Source organism: Aethalodelphis obliquidens, unplaced genomic scaffold, assembly GCF_003676395.1.
Source record: "Aethalodelphis obliquidens isolate GAN/ISIS:26980383/991018 unplaced genomic scaffold, ASM367639v1 scaffold5, whole genome shotgun sequence".
In the NCBI taxonomy this organism is placed as follows: domain Eukaryota; kingdom Metazoa; phylum Chordata; class Mammalia; order Artiodactyla; family Delphinidae; genus Aethalodelphis; species Aethalodelphis obliquidens.
Genome location: NW_020837949.1, coordinates 22,180,650 through 22,203,406, shown reverse-complemented (window position 1 = coordinate 22,203,406; position 22,757 = coordinate 22,180,650). Strand labels below are relative to the sequence as shown.

The 22,757-nt window shown below is 36.1% G+C and overlaps 1 protein-coding gene across 3 annotated transcripts in view; it reads left to right on the top strand.

The window, feature by feature from the left end:
- The window catches only part of KLHDC10 (kelch domain containing 10), a 54,479-nt gene that overhangs the window by 21,643 nt on the left and 10,079 nt on the right, over positions 1 to 22,757 (top strand). For 2 of the 3 annotated variants that reach the window (XM_027101934.1, XM_027101935.1), the window contains exon 2: positions 21,778 to 21,999. In XM_027101934.1, the coding sequence (XP_026957735.1) occupies positions 21,778 to 21,999 (222 nt within the window). Of the gene's footprint in view, positions 1 to 6,690; positions 6,778 to 21,777; positions 22,000 to 22,757 lie in introns of all 3 variants that reach the window. The other variant, XM_027101933.1, reaches the window with a different exon arrangement.

The following is a 22,757-nucleotide window of genomic DNA, read 5'->3' as shown; positions in this document are numbered from 1 at the left end:
ACACCCTTCATCCAGTTTCCCAGATGATATCTTGTTACTACTGCACAGTAACACAATCAGGAAATTGACATTGATACCATCAACTTACTTTACTCAGATTTCATTAGTTTTACGTGCATTAATTTGTGTGTGTGTCTGTGCATGTGTTTGTATTGAGTTCTGTGTAATTTTATCACATGTATAGATTTGCATGGCCACCTAGACAAGATATGGAACAGACCCATTTACAAGGGCCCCTCATGTGCCCTTGTTTAGGCATAGCCACCTCCCCCTGGCAAGCCCCTGGGAACCACTAATCTGTTCTCCGTCTGTATAATTTTGTGATTTCAATAATGTTATATAAGTGGAATCATGTAACCTTTTGACATCGGCTTTCTTTATTCAGCATAATTCCCTTGAGAGCCATTCAAGTTATTGCCCCCATCAATTGTTAGTTCATTGGTAACTGAGTAGTCTGCCATGGTATGGATGAACCACAGTTCATTTACCCATTCTGATTCATTGGAAGGTTGTTGCCAGGTTTTGGCTATTATGAATGAACTTTCTATGAACATTTATTTATTTATTTATCTTTTTAAAAAAATTAATTTATTTTTGGGTCTGTTGTGTCTTCGTTGCTGCGCGTGGTCTTTTTCTAGTTGCGGTGAGCGGGGGCTACTCTTTGTTGTGGTGCGTAGGCTTCTCATTGCCGTGGCTTCTCTTGTTGTGGAGCACGGGCTGTAGAGCGCGGGCTCAGTAGTTGTGGCGCACGGGCTTAGGTGCTCTGCGGCATGTGGGATCTTCCTGGACCAGGGCTCGAACCTGTGTCCCCTGCATTGGCAGGCGGATTCTTAACCACTGCGCCACCAGGGAAGTCCCTCTATGAACATTTACGTACAAGGTTTTGTGTAAGCATAAATTTCTTTTTTCCCCCAGTTGGCTTGGTGTTGAATTTTATCAAATGCTTTTTCTGCATTTATTGAGATGATTGCATAGTTTTTCTCTTTATTCTGTTTTTGTGGTGAATTATACTGATTTTTGAACGTTATAACAGCCTCACAATTTTGGAACAAATTTCACTTGGCCATGATGTATTATTCTTTTTATGTAACTTTGATTTGATAATATTTTGTTTAGAATTTCTGTGCCTGTGTTTATAAAGGATGTTGACCTGTAATGATCTTTAATGTCTTTATCAGACTTTGCTATCAGGGTTCTACTAGTTTCATAAATGAGTTTCTCTATTCTCTGAAAGAATTTGTGTCTTCTTTAAATGTTTGGAGTGAAGCCATCTTAAATTTTTTACATAATACTTAAATTTATATTTTCTATCAGTATCTGTATTAATCACTTTCTGGATCTTTCTTCTGAACAAGACAAGGACTTTACCATTCACCTGGTTTCCCTTCTCCAGCCCTTGTTCTTACCCTCATAATTACTCCTGTCGGTATCACTGAGATTACGGTTTTGAATGTTAGTAAGCTTTTGTGTTTTGTTTTGTTTTCCAGTCAGCACTTATTTAAACTTACTTTACTGATTTCTCTGCTTACTCTTTTCTTATACCTTGATTATTATTCTTGGATTATTTTTTTAAATTCCAGGTGTATATCTTTGAGTAATTCGTTCACTAGAACTCTGAGGGAAGCAAAAATTTTGTGTCCTTGTACATTCAAAAATGTCTTGGGAATTCCCTGGCCGTCCACTGATTAGGACTGTGCACGTCCACTGCAGGGGGCACAGATTTGATCCCTGGTCAGGGAACTAAGATCCTGCAAGCCATGTAGCACAGCCAAAAAAAAAAATTCTTAATTTCACTCCCACAATTGACTGAGAGTTTGAGTAGATACAGAATTCTAGGTTTTAAAGTATATCTACTTGTCCCAGGGCCATCTGTTGAAGACTATGCTTTCCCCGTTGAGTAATCTTGTCACCCTTGTCAAAAATCAATTGACCATAAGTCTATTCTATGGGGTATATGTATATGTATAGCTGATTCACTTTGTTTTAAAACAGAAGCTAACACACCATTGTAAAGCAATTATACTCCAATAAAGATGTTAAAAAAAATCAATTGACCATAGATACATGGGTTTACTTGTAGACCCTTCAATTTCTGTCCCATTAATATACATGTCTATCCTTATGTCAGGACTACAGTTTTGAATACTATATCTTTTTAGTAAGTTTTGACACCAGGAAATGTGAGTCTTCCAATTTAGTTCTTTTTCAAAATTGTTTTGGTTTTCTGGTTTCCTTGTGTTTCTGTATGAAGTTTCAGATTAGCTTGTCCGTTTCTACAAAAAAGGCAGGTGGCATTTTGATAGTAGTTGCTCAATCCCCTTTTATATCTTAACTTCTTAAAATGCTTCCCACCTCTTTTTCCTTCTATACCATATTCTGGTGCATTTCTTGGCTCCATTTTTTAGATTACTAATTTAATTTGTTCTTTATTTTTTTCAGTCCTTAATTAGTTTTTTTATTTAAATGATCAAAATTTAACTTCTAAGAGTTCCAATTTATTTCTTTTAAAATAAATGTATTATCATCTTGCATATCTCAGGGCAGTAATTGTACCTAGTCTAAGGTTTTATTCTATTTAATTTGTCAACTCTCTTTGGGTACGAGTTCTACTTGTCACATTAATAACTTTTTCATGTTTGGGTCTTGGTTTTGTGCTCATTCACCTTTATTTGAGAGCCCTTGTTAGCCTTCCTGTGAATGTTACATATGTTTATTGCAGCAGGTCTCCACTGACTGTGGGTAGAGATGGAATGTGCAATGAGATAGAGCGTACCAATTGCCAGACTTCTTTAGTGTCTGTCCCCTCTTTTTCCTGGGATTTAATATCCACCCAGGGCTCTGTCCTGTCTTTCTGATCCAAGGGTTTATACTCATTGTTCCTACCTGGGGAGTGACACCTTTCTTGTTTGATGCCACTGTTCCCATCTAGGAGCAAATTATGTACCTCTATTCTATAATGCTTGAACCAAAATGGTAAATGGTGGGAGAGGTTGACCTGCTTTGTAACTTCCATGCCACTCCCTAACCAGTTATGCTGTAAATTCTATAAATTATTTCAGTTCTTTCTGCTGTCTTCCACCTCTGGGCTTAGTTTACTCTGAGGGCTGTTCAGATCACTTGCAGTAGCCCTCTACTCTGGGTGTATAGCACTGTGGTTTCCTTCTTTAAGCTGATTCTGTCAGCCTTACATCTTTCAGTGATTGACTAAGACCATTTCTTGCTTTCTTTTGATTATAGTTTTTTTGGGGGTTTTTTTGGGTTTTTTTTTTTTGCGGTACACGGGCCTCTCACTGTTGTGGCCTGTCCCGTTGCGGAGCACAGGCTCTGGACGTGCAGGCTCAGCGGCCATGGCTCACGGGACCAGCCGCTCCGCGGCATGTAGGATCTTCCTGAACCGGGGCACGAACCCGCGTCCCCTGCATCGGCAGGCGGACTCTCAACCACTGCGCCACCAGGGAAGCCCTAGGTGTTTTTTTTTTTTTAAATGGCTTTTGTGTTACTTGCGGGGCTTTGGGGAGAGGGGAGCTTGCTTGCAGTGTGCTCAGCCTACCATCTTGACTGTCAATGACTATGTCATATTTATAGTGAAATAAAAAGGAAAAATTGAAAAGCTAGCAAAAAATAAAATATTGATGAAATGATTGAAAAAATTATGGTTTTTGTTTTGAAGAGTATAAGCAATCACAAATGAACATTGGCATTCAAATATATAAAAATTAAAGCTTCAAGAACAAATATAGTTTTCAGGAATATATTTACATGAAATTGGAGAGGCATATGTATGCTATGTTGCTGGTTTCTCTTGTTTTCTGCTCTTTGGCTGAAGGAAGAAAATATGGATTCTGAACTTAGTGCCTACTTTGGGTGAATAACCTCTGTAGAGTCAACATTAGCCTGTGCCTGTGACAGACTTATGTTGGTTGCTGAGAGAAAAGCAGGCCAAAGATGTCTGACAGAGCTCTGAGAAAACATCAAAAAGGATTTTTGATTACAACTTTGGTTCAATAATTTTCAGTATTACTCCCTCACTGTTATCTAAATTTGTTTTATATTTTTCCATTATAAAACAATATGTCTTAGAATTTTTGGATAATATAAAAGGGGTGATAATCCTCAACCTGAATCATAACCACTGTTAATACTTTGGTATGTTTCTTTATAGTATTTTCTTATCATAGCTTCAAAAAAAAATTAAAGTAATATGGTATTGTTTTTTTTTTCCAGTCCAAAAGTAATGCCTACTCAATGAGAAAGCTTGGAAAATAAACACCAGCACTAAGGAGAAAAAACCAAAATCACTCATAATAACTGCCCAAAGATAACCACAATTAAAATTTGATGTATATCCTGCCTGTATTTTTCATGAATATATACTTTTTTCTTTGTTGATATGGTATCATGCACTGCTACTATTTTGTACCTTGCACCTTTCATTTGCAATATATTGTGAATGTTTTCTCATGTTAGTAAATATTCTTGTATGTACTTTTTTTAGTGGTACATAGAATATGAATATATTTAAATATGTTTATTTAGCATACTTAACCATCTCCCTATCATTGGACACTGAAAGTGTTTCTAATTTTTTACCATTATAAATAATATCGTAGTGTGTATCTTTGTCCATACATCTTTCCATGCATCTATGATTATTTCTTTAGGAATAAATTCCTAGAAGTGGAATAGCTGGGTCAAAGGGTATGTACATTTTAATGCTTTTGATACATAAAAATGTCAAATTTTAAGCTAATCACTTGTTATATTCTGTCTTGTATTGCTATCTAATTGTTTTATGTGTTTGTCTTGTCTCCCTAATTAGAATATAAACTTCTTGAGGGCAAGGGAAGTTTCTTATACATCTTATGTATCCTTTGATAGTGTGATTGACAATGTTGGACTTATGAGTGATCAACAAATATTGTATTGATTTAAAGCTGTGCTTCTCCAGTCTTTGGATGTCATAAACCTATAAATTTAAATATATGTATATTTTGGGGATACATATAGGCTTGCAAGTTTTTTATTTTTCCGAGAAAGAATATTAAAAAACAAAATCAAGTACCATTTTCTATCTTCTTCATCTCTTAAAATAAAAGAATATTTAATAAAAAGTTTCTAATTTCTGAAAAAAGGACAGACTTTTAAATGGAACATTTTAGCATTTTTAAAAACTCATTGCCTTGTCCATATTTTTCTCATTTTGTGTTGGACTGGTGAATCTTCACCTTAGCCCACCAGTGGTCTGTAGACCAGCATTTGGGAACTACTGATTTAAAAGACTTGGAGGATTAATAGATAAACCTGTTTGCAACTCTTTTGCAAAATAATTCTTTCCCTTGCTCACGAGTCTGTCTCCACCACAATATTAAGTATACATGTGCAGGTAATGCTATTTCATTACACTGAATTTACGTATCTCTATGTACAAGTGCTCTAGTAAACAGACCAGACCTTGCTGATGAACATCTCAGATATTTCCAATTGCCAAAACCAAAAACTATATGCTTTCCAAGGAATTTGAGACAGGTTAAGTGTGGTATAGTAGAAAGAAGGCAGGTGTTAGAGTCAAACTGCCCAGGCTTGACTCCTGGCTTTGGCATTAAGTCACTTAATTTTTTTTTAGCTTCCTTACTTGTAAAATTAAGATGATAATATCTTCCTCAAAGTGTTTTTATAGCCCCTGTTATAGCAATTACTTCACTGTAATGTAATTATTAGTTTAGGCATCTGCCTTCCTCACATGAGTTCTTGAGGCTAGGAGTCATAGCCTCCTTTGGCTACCGTGGAGCCTAGCAGGGCTCAAGGCATAGCAGGTGCTTAATGAAATGACTATTGAATCCATACAGGGTTGTTGTGAGGATCAAATGAGATAACACTTGTAGAAGCTGTTTTAAACTTTAAATTCTATACCAGTGTTAATTGTTTTTATTGCTTGTAAGAGCTGTCTTTGGGAGCTACCAAACCTTTGGGAAGAGACAAAATTATTCCATTTAACACTTCTACTATGCTTTGCACTTTTCTTCTATGTTATAAGAAAACAAGTTTTAATTGGGGTTAATGTGCAGTTAATTTGCTTCCTGTGAAGGCAGAGGAATTTCCTTTTTTTTCTCCCCCCACAGTGGAAGTGTCACGATATTAAATGTTTGTTTTATTTGGTTGCTACCACACAATTTTAATTATAGCAAGATCGGCTTATTTCATATTTAAAGAATGGTGCCCATTGCTTTATCCTCTTAACCATATAACTGATAAAAGAATACCAACCCTGGAAGAGAACAGGAGCCTACGTCATGCCAAAATAATTTTAGTCAGAGCTCTCTTTTTAACATTCACTGACTTGTAAAAATGTCATCGTTTCTAATCTGTTTATAAAGCTCCTGGTGAATTTTTGCCACAAGATGGCATTGGTGATTATTGAATGCATGTCTGCTGAACCAGAATTCTGAAAAATGGTGCACACAATTGTTCTTATTCTTTTGGGGATGAGTTGAAAACCTTCATCACTGCTTATGTATTAATTAAATTTTGTTTTGACTTCCGAAACAGGGTTAAATGCTACTTTACATCACTTCTTTCTGTATTCAAGTATTGTTTTGTTTCCTGTTTTTCTGTCTTTATAACTACAGTTACTATGTATTATTTGCCATGTGTTGTATGTGTCTGACTTATTGCTGATAATTGTGGTAACAGGTAAGAAGAAAATACGATGGGACCCAGTTAGGAGGCGCTTCATTCAGTCCTGTCCCATCATAAGGATCCCTAACAGGTTTTTGAGAGGTGGGTGATAACTAGCAAGAGAACTGTGCTTCGTATGGGTTAAAGGGAACTTTGAATGAATTTTCTAAACTCAAAACTCTGGTTTTAAAAAATTGTCTAAACAGCTAAAATTGGATGAAAGAAAATCTAGAATTTAATTTTAAACCTGTGTTTCATAGTGACCACTGTTGGAATTGTAATTATAAGTTTTAGGAAGTTAGAATCACTTAATGTGTATTAGGTCGTAGAAATAAATCATCTCATTGATGTCAGTATTATTCCACTGTAAACATATTAAAAAGAACTTTGAATAATTTATAAAATATGGGGTATGGGAAATAATTTTCTAAATATGATTTTAAGAAAGAAATAAAATTTATGTGACTATAAAACTAAAAACCTCTTATGTCAGAAACCATAAATAAAAAGATAAAAGGGGGAAATATTTGTAACAAATGGTTAATACCATGAATATATAAAGAGCTCTTATAAATCAATAGTTTAAAAGCAAATACCCACTAGAAAAATAGGTAAAAGAACATGAATAATCAATTTGTAAAAAAGAAAGCTCAATAAATATGAACAAATGTTTATTTTCACTATTGTTATAAACATAATTAAAATAATAAGGTTATCATTTTTACCTATTAGATTGGCAAGACTAAAAATAAGAATACTCAGTGTTGCAAGGGTATGGGGAAATGAAGCTCATATATTCAAGGAAGTGTAAATTTGACACAGCCTTTCTGGATTTAATTTGGCAATATGTATCAAAAGCCTTGAAAATGTTCACATCCTTTGACCTAGTAATTCTTACTTTTAGAAATGTTTCATTCTTTCTATTTTTTACTTCTTCTAGTAAAACATACTCCCTACTGAAAAAAGAAAATCTCAGAAGAGGGTTGAAAACTCTGGTTCATACTGTTTTTCTAGATATAATAAATTGTCAGACAAGCGTTTTTATTGTTATAGTTTAGACCTTATTATTTATAAGCCAGTGTATCTAATTTTTTTTTTTTGCGGTACGCGGGCCTCTCACTGTTGTGGCCTCTCCCGTTGCGGAGCACAGCCTCCGGATGCGCAGGCTCAGGGGCCATGGCTCACGGGCCCAGCCGCTCCACGGCATGTAGGATCCTCCCGGACCGGGGCACGAACCCATGTCCCCTGCATCGGCAGGCGGACTCTCAACCACTGCGCCACCAGGGAAGGCCCCCAGTGTATCTAATTTTGACTGAAGAGATTATTTAAAAAAAAAACAAAAAGACTAGAAAAAAGACCTGCAGCAGCTAAAGATGTTTCTATATCTAGTGCCTAACCTATTTTTAGTGGCCAAGGTCCAGATCATGAAAAAAAAAAAAATCTAGCCTAAATGGGTCAAGATAACATACTTAGGGTGCTATGCTACCTTTTATTTTGTTTTATTTTATCATTTGGCCGCGCCGTGTGGCTTGTGGGATCTTAGTTCCCTGACCAGGGATTGAACCCGGGCCATGGAAGTGAAGAGACCAAGTGCTAACCACTGGACCACCATGGAATTCCTGCTATGCTACCTTTTAGCATAAATAATTTTATTGATAGAAACTAATAGGTAATTTTAGTGTTATGTGACCAAAAAAACCATTGTGCACACGTAGCCAAGCAGTACATCTAATTTGATAAAATTTTTCTTTTTTCTATTTAAAAATTAGAATACTAATTTTTTGATTTACAATGAGAAGGCTAACTTGGGGGCTGACTAAATTTAAGTATAATTAAGAAATTGTTTAATTAGGATGTAAAATTCAATATAATATCAGTTTTATACAAATATAAACATAAAAAACAAAAGAAATAGTGAAATAACATTATATCTGGATGGTGGGATTTTATTTTCTTTATATTCTCTGTTTTTCAATATTTTAATCATGGAAAAAAGAGATTAGCACAGGTAAGTTTCATATCTTTGGTTATTTTCGTAAGCCCTAAATTGCCTCAAAAAATTTCTGAGGAAGATGGTCTCTGACAGTGCTGAGAAGAGTGAGGCGGGAGTAAACTCAGCATTAGCAACAGCAAGATCACCAGTGACCGCTTCTAAATCAGTGGCCTTGTCTTAGTCCTCACCTTCTTTGACCTGTTTGTAGTGTTTGATCTGTTGACCACCTGTACCTTCTTAACGTTTTCTCTTCTTTTGGGTTATACTTTGCTGTACAATCTGAGATGTTTTCTTCCTGCCTCTTTGATTGTTCATTCTGTTTCCTTTACTGGCTTCTTTCTTCCTACTCACTAGAGATGGGTATTGCTCCAACGTTCTGTCCTCTCCATTATCTCCTTTGGTTATCTCATCAGATTTCACAGACTTAACTAACCTCGTTCGTTCGTTTGTTCATGCTTTCATTCTTTCAGTATTGTTTGATTGCCTCCTGTGTAACAGGCTTTGTGCTAGTCCAATCATCTAGATTATAGAGAATCAAGTAAAGAAACAATTACAGAATAATTTGAGTGTAATTCTTTGTGATAAGTTTCCTGATGAGTTAGTGTGATATGGGAGCACACAGAAGAGGTACCTGACTCAGCATGTGGGAAGGACAGGGGAAGATAAGTAGCCATCAGGATGACTTCTCAGAAGAGATGTATTGAGTAGTCTGAGTATGTGTTAACAGGGGAAGGTTGGAACATCTCAAACAAGGACCAAAACAAGGACCAAACAGCTTAAATAAAGGCAGTTAGGCAAAACAGAGCACGGTCTTTCAGAGAACTGTAGGAAGTTTGGCAGAGTGGGAAAGAGTGTCGAAAGAAGAAGCTGGAGAGGGCCCATATCAAGTGGAGCACCACCCAAGGGGAGTTTTCAGGATCAGTTTATTTAATTAATGAAGAGATTTAATTGGAAGACCAGTTAGGGTTATTAGAGTTATCAAGGTGAGAAATGGTAAGAGGCTGCAACTAAGGTAGTTATATTTAGTAGGAATAGAAAGTAGCTAATTGATTTGAAATATAAGGAAGTGGAATTAGATGAGACTTGATGACCAATTCAAGAGGAGGAGGGAAAAGTCAAGAAAGCTTCCAGCTTTCTGTGTGGACCATTTTCTCTTTACCAGGTATTATATAGATGGATGGAAGAGCAGATTGAGAGAAAAGATGATAAATTCAGTTTAATCTCCCCAAGCCAATAATAGCATATCCTTGAACACTCAGTCTATGAGTTATTTCTAGAGAAACCTCCTTGGAAGGCTTGTCTCTTTGTTTTGATTGCACCCTCTGTGTATCTGCCTGTATCATAACACTTACCACACTGAATTATAGTCATTTGTTTACTTGTTCCTGCCTGCCATAGACTGTAAGCTCTGTAAGGGCAGGGACAGTGGGACAGTGCCTTTCATTTCTTTATCTCCAGTTTGTAGCTCAGTGCATGTAGTAGGTATATCATATGTATTTGAGTTGAACTGAATTATTTGTAAGGCTGCTGTCAGGGAATAGGATGGGACTAAAATTTTAGTACATTCTCAACTTCTCTGTGGTGGTGGTGACAGTAAACTAATAAGTTGCTGAGAATACGAAAATGCTACTTAGTGTTTCCTTAGATTTTTAAAACAACTTATCTATACTTTTGATATTGCCACTTTTTCAAGCCTTTCGTTTTGGGACTCCTACTACACATTATCTCTTTTGATTCTGATTAAACAGTTTCATAGGGCTCATTTTCTGTCGCTAGATTCCTTCACTAGATCCTGCATATTCTCTAAAAGATGTTGCTACCCATTATAAGTGGTGTGAAAACAGTATCAGTGTAGTGAAAACAGTGTGTTTTCATTACAAAATTATAGACCGATTACACCCATTTACCCTCTCATACTTCTCACTTATTACTGAAAATGACAAAGCAGACCTACAAAAAAGAATGAATCATAACTATATTGAAAAACAGAAAAGGGAGGCTTTGAAGCCAGATTACCTATGTCTGAATCCAGGCTCTGCCATTTACCAACTGTGTGACTTTAGACAAGTTGCTTATTCTTTTTTTTTTTTTGCCTCAGTTTCCTCATCTGTAAAATTAGGATGATGATAATAGTATCAACCTCCTAAGTTTGTTGTATCAAGAGAGGTAATATGTGCAAAGCACTAAGAAGAGTTTTTACATTTAGCCAATGTTTTTTTTTTCCATAATTGAAAACTTTTATTTATCAGAAACAAAGTCAGCGTAACAAGCCAAATTAATTGCCTTAACTCTAGCTTGTCAACTAGCTAAAGACCAGGATAACAAATATTTATACTGACAGTCTGTTTAGCCAACGTTGACTTAATGTTAGCTGCTGTCATTCTTGCTATTGTTATAATACCAGCAAATTTGAGGAATTTCAGGGTAACAGAAAGCAGTTGGAATTCTAGTGATTGAGAAACCAGAACAGAATAAAATGCAACCCCAAATAGGTACTCCTGCTGCACGCTGGAAATCAGATAATTTCCTAAAGAGCTCCTTTCCTGTAACTCAAGCCTAGAATCAGCAAGTGTAGGAGGAGGGAGCAGGTAGGGGTAAGATGGAACAGCAGGGCAAGTAATTAAGGGACTGCCTTCAGAACTGTTATTTCTCCTACTTCTCTCCCTCCCTCCCTGGCAATGGCATTAGTTCTAAGATAAAGCTCTAAGAACAGTTCTTCAAGCAAAGTAGGGGATTTGTTTAGGGGAGAGTTGAACAGGCAGTGCTTTCATGGACTGGGATTGGAAAGAGTGTGCGCACAAAGCAGAGCTTTAGGTAATGGACCTCCACAATAGATTGGATGAGGAGGGTGGAATAGGGGGAGGAGAAGAAAGCAAACTCCACCAAGGACTGATGTACATTAAACGACCATGCTAGCAAAATGCAGCCTTCCTTATTTTAGAAAAACTGCTTTTTCTCCACTTCTAAAGAGAAACCTGTCTGTGAATGTACCACTTACCTGAAGACACCCATAATCAAACACATCTCCCATTTGGAGGTTTGGAGACAGAGTAATACAACTGTGGAGGAAATTCATTATCTCTTAGAATACTAATCAATGTAGTCCTTCACTTATTAATATGAATCAGTGATCAAGGCTTACCAGACATTTTAGGGAAACTAAACTTGTTCTGATCACAGCGGGTTTCCTCAGAGTCACGAGAGAATTGGGTCCACAAATAAAAAGACAACTGCCATGCAAAAAAAAGGAATGGTTAAGGAATTAGTTCCATATTGAAACTTGCTGAAATAAAGATGCAGTTGGAGGATTAAATAATACACAGGCTTAAGACCAATTTTTACAAAAATAAAGTAGAGGAAATTTACAGACCGTAAAGCAAGAGGACAAAAAGAGAAAGTACATGAGGAAAATTATACTTTGAGGATAGATCTAAGTGATCCAGTATCCATTTTATAATGTTACATAAGGAAAGACAGTGGAAAAGAGAAAATAAAGAAATAAAGAATATTTCCCTATGCTGAAGAAAGACTCTCGAGTTTTCAAGTATAAAGGGCCCACCAAGGAACAAGCTAGAAAAATATAAAAGCAAAAAGCATCTATCTGTACATTACTGAACTACTTATGATTCCAGAGATAGAAAACAGGCTACATAGAAAGACTCAAGACTGAGATTTCTCACCTGCAACATAGTTTGCTAGAAGATAAGTGCCTTCAGTGTCCTGAGGGAAAATTATTTTGAACACAGAACTGTACCCAGCCTCACTAATATTTAAATGTCTAAATGGAGGTCAAAATAAATAAGAACTCTGAAAGTTTATGAACACACCCTTTTTGAGAAAATTACTTGAAGAGGTGTTCCCAGTAAAATGAAAAACAAATCCAAGAAAGAGGAAGGTTTGGGCATAAGAAGCAGTAGTGTATAAAAAAAGCAGAAAAACTTAAGAGTTGTGTCTAAATACAGGGACTGTGAAGCCTGGTATAATTGATAAGAAAAGTTTTCTAAATATATAGAAGAATAATGTAAATCTAGTATATGTGTATGTATGTGTATGTGTATATATATATATATATATAACATTCTGTAACTAACATTTTAGATGATTTAAACAAACTGGGGATAGGAAGAAAGTAAAACTCTGCTAAAGATCTTATAATTTTTCATTTTAGAATTTCTAGGTGTAATATATGCTTATTAAAATTCAAATAATATGGAAATATATAGGGTGAAAAATGAATGTCCTTATCTCAAGCATATATAACAATTTGTATAAATCAATAAGAAAAAGACATCTCAGTACAAGAATGTATAAAAGGCTTGAGCAGCCACTTCCCAAAAGGATCAATCCAGTTGGCCAACAAGCGTGAGAATGTGCTCAACCTCACTAGTAATGAGATAGATGCATGTTAAAACCACAGTGAGCTAGGTCTACAAACTCACAGGAATTGCTAAACTAAAAAGAATGATGATACTAATACTAAATATTTTGTAACCAGTTTGGCCTTTATCTGGTAAAGATAAAGATTTCCATACATTATGACTCAGAAATTCCATTTCTACATTTATAGCCAACAAATATGGGCCCCTGTACACCTGAAAACATGTACAAAAATGTTTATAGCAGCATTAAGAGCCACCGATCTGAACAACCCAAATGTCCATTCATGCAACATAGACTGGATAAATTGTGGTATATATTCATACAAAGAAATACTATTTGGCAATGGAAATGAACAGACTACCTCTAACCCCAGCAATGTGGATGAATCTCAGAAACATGATTTTGAATGAAAGATCCCATAAAGGAAACATACTATACCATTCTATACAAATACACTTCAAAACTAGGCCCAAATAAACAATATTGTTTAGGGATGCATACTTAGGTATAATAAAGCTATTAAAAGAAAGCAGGTTTTATGATTGCCATAAAAATGAGGAAATAGGTTTCCTCTGGAAGTGAAGGAGGTGGGTTGGAGAGGGTTGTGATCAAAAGGGGCAGGTAAGAGGGCATCTGTGTGCTGGCAGTATTCTATGTTTTGACCTGGATGATGACAACATGTTACTTTTCTGATAATTTGTTAAACTATACATTTATAATTATGTTCCTATACATGTGTTGTATTTCACAATGAAAGAGGTTAAATTAAAAAAGCAAGGTCCCATTTCGCATCTTTACTCCTCACCTTATTCCCTTATCCAGAAGTAACCACTGTTAATAGCCAAAGTTCTTTCCAGACGTGGTTTACTCTGTTGTTAGAGAAATACCAATTTATGGGTTTTTAAAAAATATTAGGGGTAATACTATGTAGATCTCTCTAGGGAAAAAGGAAAGGAAAAAAGAAAGCTTGATTATTTCAGTAAAATTAGAAAAGTGGGAAAATGAAATCATAAGAAAGAATGGTTAAAAATATATATATATATATGATGGCAGGGATAAATCTAAATAAAAATAAAGATCAAATTGGGTTTATCTGTGGAATGTATTTAGTACTTTAAAAGGTTAAAAGAAACAGTTTGATTTTTCCGTTATCAAAAGCATTTAATAAAATTTGATACTCAGTGTGTTCATTTTATTAAAATGCATCAAGCTATACTCTTATGATATATGTACTTTTCTATACATACATTTTAATAAAGACTTTATTTTAAACCATTCCTGGTTAAGAAAAAAATTTGCATCCAGAAATGAAAGAAATTTTATTTTACTGATAGACTATCTACAAGAAACCAATAGCAAATATCATGTATAATAGTGAAACATTACCAGTATCGTCATTAAAAATGTAAAAAACAAGACAAAAATGCCCATTATCATCTCCACTATTCAACCTTTTTCTGGAGGTTTCAGCCAATACAATGAAGAAAAAATTAAAAGGTACATATATTGGAAAGAAATAACTGAAAGTTGTCTTTAATAACAGGATGATATGATTGTCTGATGTAAAATTCAAGATAATTAACTAATGATAACTAATATTAGAGTTTAGAAAATTGGCTGGATAAAATTTAAACTTGCAAAGATAAATTACTTTCCTGTATATTAACAAGAAATTAAAAAATAAAAGAGGTATCTATTCACAATTATATAGAAAATTATGAGGTACTTAGGAATAAAAAACAAGAAGAAAACAATGAAACTATACTGATGATATCAAAAAGATGAGGATAAATGGCTAGAGACTATATTTCTTCATGGGTCATCTCAAGTAAAATCCTCAAGGGACGTGCTTAAAATTTAGTTTTAAATTTTAGTCTGACATAATTTCAGACTTACAGAGAAGTTACAAGAATGGTAAAAAAATTGTCCTGTATTCACCCAGGTCCCCCAGATGTTAACATTTGATCGCATTTGCTTTATCCTGCTCCCTCTCTCTCTCCTGTCCTCTTCCCTTTCTCCCCTCGCTATCTGTAATACATATGCATATACATATTGTTTTTCTGTTTGAACCACTTGAGATTAAGCTGCAGACACTATGCTCCTTTACCCCTAAATATTTTGGTGTTTGTTCCTGGAAAACAGATATTCTCTTATGTAACTGCAGAGCAAGTACCAAAATTGGGAAATTAACACTATTAACACTATAAATAATGGATTAAATTAACATTATCATCAGATTTACAGACCTCATTTCAGATTTTGCCAATTATTCCAATAATGTCCTTTATAGTAAAATAAAGTCCCAGAATCATGTGTTGCATTCAGTTCTCATGTATCTTTAGCCTTAATATTTTTGAACAGTAGGGACTTAGTCATATTGTAGAATTTCTTTTAGTTTGGGTTTGTCTTGTGTTTTTTCATGTTTACGTTCAACTTATACATTTTTGGCTGGAATACTACGGAAGTAATGCTGTGTTCATTTCACTGCACATGATGTTGATTTGTCCCTTTACTGGTGATGTTAACTTTGATCACCTGGATAAGATGGTGTCTGCCCAAGGGGCCTCTTACAGATTTTAACAAACTGATTCTAAAACCTAATGCAAGAGTAAATAGGGGAAAATAGCTAAGAAGTTTTTGTAAAAGAGTAACAAAGGGGAATTTGTCCTACTAGATGTTGATAGATACTTCAGAGCTTTCGTAATTAAAACGGTGTGGTAATGGTACAGGAATCAATAAATAAACAGTGGGACTGAACAGAGCCCAGAAGCCCAGGCTGATATGTAGTGACAGCTGTCTCCAGTATGCTTTGCTCAGCACTTGAAACTAACTCATGGTAACACCAAAGTCTGTCAAAGCAAGTTTCTTTTACTGCTGCCAACTTAGACTTAAGATGACTCTGCCCTAAGAAGCCAGATCTTTATATATGAATCTCATACAGTGTATGGAGTCTCTGTGGCAGGAGATGCTTACATAACCAAGAATATTGTGTGCTGCTGTGGATGGATGGCCTTTGCCTGAGCAGCTTGGACTCTGGGAGTAGTAAAACGGTCTACGTACCAGTCAGGGATAGGAACCAGCTGGCCCAGTCTTCCCCGGCTTTCCTGTCCAGGCTTCCAGGTGTACAATAGAAGACCTGTCTTCTCAGGTAGAGGTAATGCTGGGCTTTATATTTGGAAAGAAGGGACCAGTTAAGTTAAACTGAATTTATCATTTAGGCTGTATGATATATATAACTAGTTAATACTTTTAGCAATAAAGGTTTTAATTTTTTTTTTACAATGGCTTTATCACAAATGTTTGATAGCACATCTAGAGGTGGCTACATCTTGTGATAGGCTTATTAAGCAAAAATGTTATATGCTACTTTATTTGCAAGCTTTCGCATTTAAGATTGTGTGATGTGTCTTAATTGTGTGCCTTCTTAAAGAGCAATAGATTTTGTGTCCAAGGTGATTAGACCTGGATATTGGGATTTTATTAATTCTACTCTAGAACATGTCAATTTAGTACACAATAAAGATGGCATTTCATTTCGGTGTAGAAGGGATGACTTTCCATAAGGGGTTTAGGGACAATAGCCTATCCATTTTGCAGGAAATATTAGAGCCCTACTACCTCATAAAATACACAAAAATATGTTCTGAATGTATTCAGGTTCTGAATATTAAAAATCAAAACTAAAAAATTGTTAGAAATAAATAAGAATAGTAATTTTATAATGATGCAGAGCTAAATGAGATGTAAAGCAAATGAGCCTTTTGTTGTTGTTGCAAAGGAGCCTTAAAAGAAAAGATTGAGAGATTCAATTACACAAAAACTTCCATGTAGTAAAGGGTACCATAAACAAAATTAAAAGCCCAATAGCAGGCTGGAAGAAAGAAATAGAATAAATAAATAATTTCTACAAATCTGTGAGAAGGCAACACAATAGATAGGAAAGTGGACAGGGGATATGATCAGGCAATTCCCCAAAGAAGAAATACAAATGGGCCAATAAACATGTGAACTAGTAAAAATCAGGGAAATACAAAGTAACCTGACACCCATCAGATTGGCACAAACTAAAAAGGTTGAAGAGGGCATAAAGGAATAGGCACTACCATACACTATTGCTGGGGGTATAAATTGTTGCAGTCTTTTTGGAAACCAATATGGCTCTATAACAATATTATATCTGTAACAATTTTTGGGGGGGGCTGCGTTGGGTCTTCATTGCTGTGCGTGAGCTTTCTCTAGTTGCGGTGAGCGGGGGCTACTCTTCCTTGTGGTACACAGGTTTCTCATTGCGGTGGCTTCTCTTGTTGTGGAGCACGAGCTCTAGGTGCGCGGGCTCAGTAGTTGCAGCACGTGGGCCCTAGAGCGCAGGCTTAGTCGTTGTGGCGCACGGGCTTAGTTGCTCCACGGCATGTGGGATCTTCCTGGACCAGGGATCGAACCCGTGTCCCCTGCATTGGCAGGCAGATTCTTAACCACTGCGCCACCGGGGAAGTCCCCTATCTGTGTCAATTTTAAGTGTATATTCCTTTGACCCCAGAAATTATGTTTCCAGAAATTTTTAGACATTTGCATACAAATCTACATAAAGAAAACTTTGTTACAAAATTATTTGTAACAGTAATAACATTGGCGCAACCTCATCATTGCCTTATCTCGGACAGCTTCTTCCTTTGGGCTGCAAACTAAAGCCCATGTCCCTGGTTACAGTAAACTCTGGCTTACTCCCTGGGGTAAAGAGCAAGTGTGCTCATCATTGTCACATGATGAGCACACTGAAGCAAAAAGATGGCTCAGTTACCACAGGTACATACTCCCTCAGCTGCATGTTCCCTTCTGGGTATTGAGTTCACCTCTGCATACAGGTTCAGTTTTTGTTTTGTTTTGTTTGCGGTACACGGGCCTCTCACTGTTGTGGCCTCTCCCATTGCGGAGCACAGGCTCCAGACGCACAGGCTCCGGACGCACAGGCTCAGCGGCCCTGGCTCATGGGCCTAGCCGCTCCGCGGCATGTGGGATCTTCCCGGACTGGGGCACGAACCCGTGTCCCCTGCATCGGCAGGTGGACTCTCAACCACTGCGCCACCAGGCAAGCCCACAGGTTCAGTTTTAATTTTTGACTTCTGCATTTTCTAATTGGAGTTCCTCAATCAGGTAACCTAATTCTGTGGCTGATTTTATTAGTAGCAAGTACTTTTTAGGAAAGTGGGGTTTGCACATGGAGAATATGGGACAAGATTCAGAGAACTACTTTAAGAATCTAAAACCCAGTTAAGTTTTGGTCAAGGTTGAGGAGCCTATGCTATATTCTTTATAATGAAAATTAATGTGTAGTCTCTGTGACATTGACCCTGATAAATCCCCATGATTTATTCAAAATAAAATATGGCTTTCTAATATGTTAGTCACTCTTGGACTATAAATATGTACAAAGAAATCTTTAGTTACTGACTAAAGAGAAAGAATAGTTACCTCTTTACTCCTAGCTATAAGACTTCTTGACAGGATGTATAATATTTATCATACGTTGATCAGATGCTCTTTACCCAGCAGTTTAATTTGCATAGATAATGGCATTATTTACAGAAGCCAGCAATTGAGCTAGACAGGCACTTTTGATAGACATATTATGTGAGCCACAAAACTTTAAATTTTCTAGTAGCCACATGAAAAAAGTAAAAAATAGGTGACATTAATCTTAATTTTTATTTGACTCAAGAGATCAAAAATGTCATTTCAACCTATATTCAGATATAAAAATCAGTAACTTTACATTTATTTTTGGATACTAAGTGTTTGAAATCCAGGGGATATTTTACATTTAAAGCATAGCTCAGTTTGAACCAGCCTTAGTTCAGATGCTTAGGAGTCATATGTGGCTAGTGGCCACTGTGTTGGACAGCGCAGGACTAGACTGTAAGCTGCAGAGGACAGAAAGAGTAATGGTCTTACCATTGTATCCTCAGCAACTAGTACAGTACCTGGTATGTAGAGGCGTCCAGTAATATTTTTGGCTTAATGAATGAATGAATGAGTGGGTAAATATAAAATCATCTTTCATTGACTCCTCAACCTTTAATCCATGTGAGTTACATTTGTCTCAAAAATAGTTGGCAGTAAACTTAGAATGGAATGTCTTCTCCGTTGTACAGTCGTTTAGAGAAAATCCTGGAATATACTGTATGTCTTTTCATATTTGCCCAAAAGCAGTTTCAAAAAGTATCTTTTGTCTCCAGGTAATAAAGCAAATGACATTATAGAGATTCTTAGAGTTCCTGTCTGTTGACCATAGCAACTCTGTTTTTTTTCTTAAAATTTGTCTTGCTAATGCTTAGAAACATTTGTGTTTTGAGAAGACCATTGCATAATCCAACCCCTATCCCCAAAATTGTATCTCTCTTAAGCACAATATCAAAGTCCACTGAGAGCTCTACACTGTTTTGATCATCCCTGTTACTGTTAACTTTGACCTGAAGTTAGTATCAGTGAAACTTCTAGTGTCTGTTATATATCCCTGTTTTAGGTGTTGTGGGTGATACAGGCTAATTGCTATACATGATTTTTGCCCTTTAGAAACTTAGAATTATTTGGAGAAGAAAAATAAATATTAACTAAATGAGTAGAGAAAAATTAAATTTGTAAATTTATTCAGTGTTTTCTGTGTGCCTTAGGTTTGGTAATAGAAAGGTGAATGCAAATAATTCCTCTTCCCTCAAATAGCTTATAGCCTCCTGGGAAGATACATATATTATTAACCAATAAACATTTTAACATAATAGCAAGTATAATAAATCTGTAAAGTACAGGAATAATAATCCATTCATACAAATGAAGAAGCTGAGACTCAGTGAGGGTCAGTGACTTGCTCAAGGAAGCAGTTAGAAAGAACCTGGATTCAAATCTAGATATTTGTAGAAGTTATTGCTCTTTCTTCCACACCACGTTTTCTGTGTTTCAAGATTTTTAGAAAGAGAAATTGAGTTCACTTGAGGTAAATCACAGCTTGTGAGTAAATTTCCTCAGTGATTATAGTTTGCCTAAAATTATGTTTATTATGTATTTACATAGTTATGGTGTAATCGTCTTATTAATTGTCCATGTCTGTCTTATTATTTGAGTGGTATGGTACTGAATTGTAAGGGCTGTAGGTTTTTTCTTTTTTTGGCCGCACTGCGCGGCTTACAGGATCTCAGTTTCCCGACCAGGGATTGAACCCAGGCCATGGCAGTTAAAGCCTAGAGTCCTAACCACTAGGCCACCAGGGAACTTCCAGGCATTGAAGGCTAGGTAGACCAGGCCAAGAGCTAAGGGAAGGACTCAACTTTCTAAGCAGAGAGACAGACGTAAACAGGCAGGAATGTGAGGGATCAGGATCAGGAAAGGCTCTGAATTGTTGTTTGAAGACTTCAAGCTTGAGCAGTAAGGAGCCATCAAAGATTCTCAGGACCAACAGGTTGGAATTAAGTGATTGGGTGATTCGTGGTTTGTTCGTTTGGTTTTTAGTTTTTCTAGCTCTGTGCAATTTCTTTTCAGTTCTTGTTTAAAAGCATACCGTAGGAAGTGGGATTTTGATTTAAAGTATAAATATGTGAGGCCTATATTAGGCTGGTAATAAATGTTTATATAACAAATGTTTATTAGGTGTCCAGCATTGTCATAAATATTAATATTATACTAGTATCTATTCCTAATATATGAAAGTAGATAAATCTGTAGGATAACAGATGACCATAGTAGCTTATTCCATCCAGTGTGTATTTAAGCATCTTTGGTTTGTAGCTATATAAGGGTTTGTGTAGACTGGTGTAAAAATTGTAAGGATAATAGAAGTAATATAAATTTCGGGGTTTTTTACTCTAAAATAATCTTGAAGTAACTTTTAGTAAACTAGTTGACATAATTTAAACTTCAGAAAGCTTACAAATACAAATTGTAGAAATAGCTTTTTTTTTTTCCTTTCTTTTGGCTGTGCAGCTTGTGGGATCTTTAGTTCCCCGACCAGGGATTGAACCCGGGGCCCCAGCATTGGAAGCACCGAGTCCTAACCACTGGACCACCAGGAAATTCCCTGAAATAGCTTTTCTCAGTAAAGTTCTTAATAGGATGAAAGATGCTCTTTGAGATAAATACAGGGATATTCTTTGTTAACTACCATAATGTCTGGAGTGGTATTTAAATTCCAGACATTGCTATAACTCTTTGAAAGCCAGTTTTCTTTTTAAGTGTGTAATTATATATTGTGGAAAAATCACAGGTTTTATGTATGTGTATTTTTATTTATACATGACTCATTCACATTTGTGATTATATTTATGTAGTTCTCTAATATTTTCAGTTTAATTTCGTTGGCCTGTGTTTTCTTCTCCTCTAAGAAAATAGAAAATCTGTCCTTTTAGCTTTTGGATTATTAAACCCCTCCGCCTTCTTTTCTTGAAAACTCCAAGTTACCAGCCATTTTCTCAAGTTTATGATGCTATTTTGCCTCCCTTGGGAAAAATCTTTTTACAGTTACCAAATCTGAAAATAGTCCTATGAAATAGAAATGGAGACTAGCTCCTTAAAATCCTAAGTAGTATGTGTGAATGTATAAAATAACCTAAGTAAATAAAAAGTACATCCACATTATAAATTTTCCCTGATTTCCTTTTAAAGATGAAATGTTTGTTGCCAAATTTTGTTTGTGCTTTTAATGTGCTGGGTCATCTGCGGAAAGCTGTCCTCTTCTCTCCTAGGCCACAGACCTCCACCAGCACGAAGCGGACATCGTTGTGTGGCAGATAATACCAATCTGTATGTGTTTGGAGGTTATAACCCAGATTATGATGAATCAGGAGGGCCAGATAATGAAGACTATCCTCTCTTCAGGGAGCTTTGGAGGTATCATTTTGCTACAGGAGTATGGCACCAGATGGGCACAGATGGCTACATGCCCCGAGAGTTGGCATCTATGTCACGTGAGTGCCAGCAGTTCTGAACTTTTGACTTTATGAAATGTCTGAGAGGTCTGGCTCAGTGTCACATGTTTTCCTTGTTAATAATGTTTAATAATACTAAATCATAATAGTAATATAATTAAACCCTGTTAATGGATAGACTCTTCCTGTGATAATACTGTGTCAGTACTATAGCATGGTGATTCAGAATCAATTGTGAGCTGGATAGTCCTGAGTTTGAACTTAGCTGTATGTCATTTACTTGACAGATGATTTTTAGCTTCTAGTTCCTTACCTATAAAATGGAATTAATAATATCTCAGAGGGTTCAACATAAAGTATCATATATATGCTAGGCAAAATGTAGTAGAAGATCAACAAATGGGGTTTGCAGCTCTTGAGCAAAGTACTTCACATGTGGTATCTGTTTAATCCTCACAACATCTCTATGATGCCAACACTGGAATTATCGTCATTGTACAGATGAGGAAACTGAGGCTTTAGAGAGGCCCGAAGGGCAGTGGCTGTGAGTGCAAGCTCTGGAGCCAGACTGCCTGGGATTGAACCCTAGCTTGGCAAGGTTCTTTTTAGGAAACCTTCAACAAATTATTTAAACCTCTCACCACTTCTATTTTATCATCTATAAAAATGGAAAAGATAATAATAGTTCCTACCTCATAGGGTTGTTGGGAAGATTAATTTAGAGAGATTAAATAACTTTCCTGAGGTCACACGAGACTTTAAACCCAGCTCTCACGGGCACCAGAGCTCATGCTGTT